This window comes from Nematolebias whitei, chromosome 1 (genome assembly GCF_014905685.2).
Source record: "Nematolebias whitei isolate Nwh7 chromosome 1, NemWhi1, whole genome shotgun sequence".
Taxonomy (NCBI): Eukaryota; Metazoa; Chordata; class Actinopteri; order Cyprinodontiformes; family Rivulidae; genus Nematolebias; species Nematolebias whitei.
Window position 1 is genome coordinate 41,623,926 of NC_056498.1, and position 1,855 is coordinate 41,625,780.

The 1,855-nt window shown below is 40.8% G+C and overlaps 1 protein-coding gene across 1 annotated transcript in view; it reads left to right on the forward strand.

Annotated features, from left to right (window-relative positions):
• LOC119410154 (FH2 domain-containing protein 1-like) overlaps window positions 1-1,855 on the forward strand; it is a 14,658-nt gene that overhangs the window by 8,591 nt on the left and 4,212 nt on the right. The window contains exons 8-10 of the mRNA XM_037677066.1: window positions 709-816; window positions 1,043-1,113; window positions 1,220-1,337. Coding sequence (XP_037532994.1) covers window positions 709-816; window positions 1,043-1,113; window positions 1,220-1,337 — 297 coding nt within the window. The remainder of the gene's footprint in view (window positions 1-708; window positions 817-1,042; window positions 1,114-1,219; window positions 1,338-1,855) is intronic.

The window sequence follows — 1,855 nt, forward strand, 5'->3', positions numbered from 1 at the left end:
ATTTAGCTACATCTACTAGCATATTTAGCTACATCTACTAGCATATTTAGCTATTTCTACTAGCATATTTAGCTACGTCTACTAGCATATTTAGCTACATCTACTAGCATATTTAGATATATCTACTGTCATATTTAGCTCCTTCACTGACTCAGTTCTTCTGACGGTGAAGCGATGAACAACCTGAGAAGCGCAGAGGTGTATCAGTGTCTCCACAGTAATAAGGTCGGTGGTGTTTTGTTGAAAGAGGTGGGACACAATCTTCTTGACCTTAAATCAGACACAGAGACAAAGCCTTAAAGTCCTCCATCAGTGAGCTTGGGTTAATTACAGAGAAAATCATAAAGCTAAAGACGAACAAATACTGTAAAGCTGTGACCTCCATACACCTGAAATCAGACCTGATGTTCTCGTCACTGTTTTCAATCCTTCTGAAGAGTTAGGATCCAGTTAGGATCTCTGAGCAGAACCTGGATGACAGTAACTCATGTCAATCATGAATAATCAATGTGCACGCTTAGAGCTGTCATAGCCGTGATGTCTAACTGATGTATGTCCAACATATGTTGTCTTAAGAGTGTCCTCATCAGCTGATCTGAGTGGGTCTGGACCACTACAGGTGGAATATAAACATGGTCCTCCACCCAGAGAACCTGCTTCCTGCACAGAGCAGGCCTGTGTTGACCTGCTGCGTTCTGCTCTTCACAGGGAGGTTCTGCAGGAAACGCCGCAGGCTTCAAGTTGTCCTCCCTCCTGTCTCTGGCGGACACCAAGTCCAACAGGCCGGGCATGAACCTTCTGCACTTTGTGGCTCTGGTCAGTGACTCCACTCCTGCAGAGATGTTCTCTTCATCCTGTGTGTTCTTCTCTCTTTAAGCTCCTCTTCCAGTTCTTTGCTGTAGTTTTGTGTCTGCTGGTAGTTTAGTCACCCGGTAGTTTGATAAACGAGTGTTTAAAACCTCCACGCCTGAGTTCAACTAGAGGACACTTTGTCTCTTTCTGTTTTGTTTTTTTTTATGACAAACTGAATTTATTCCTTCAGGAGGCTCAGAAGAAAGACGAGAAGCTGCTGGAGTTTCCTGTCCGGCTGAGCGGCGTCCAAACTGCGTCCAGGTAAGACGCTCACTCTTCAGCTGAAGCCCAGCTGCGTCCCGTCTCTCTTTAGCTCCATGGAGATTAATAATAAATTAAACTGAGACGTTGAACGTGTTTCTGGAAGGATCTCTTTGGAGACTCTGGACGCTGAACTTCAGGCGCTGACGTCTCGCACACGCTCAGTGGAGGAGAGCGTCCAGAAAGACACGCAGCTGCTGCAGCAGCTGGACGGCTTCCTGCAGGTACCACGAGCACAATTCAGTCACCATCGGTCGGATAATAGAGTTAATAACAGAGTGAATGATAGAGTGAATAATAGAGTTATTAATAGAGTTAATAACAGAGTGAATAATAGAGTGAATAATAGAGTGAATAATAGAGTTAATAACAGAGTGAATAATAGAGTGAATAACAGAGTGAATAATAGAGTGAATAATAGAGTGAATAACAGAGTGAATAACAGAGTTAATAACAGAGTGAATAATAGAGTGAATAATAGAGTTAATAATAGAGTTAATAACAGAGTGAATAATAGAGTGAATGATAGAGTGAATAACAGAGTGAATAATAGAGTGAATAATAGAGTTAATAACAGAGTGAATAATAGAGTGAATAATAGAGTTAATAATAGAGTTAATAACAGAGTAAATAATAGAGTTAATAACAGAGTGAATAATAGAGTGAATAATAGAGTTAATTACAGAGTGAATAATAGAGTGAATAACAGAGTTAATAACAGAGTGAATAATAGAGTGAATAA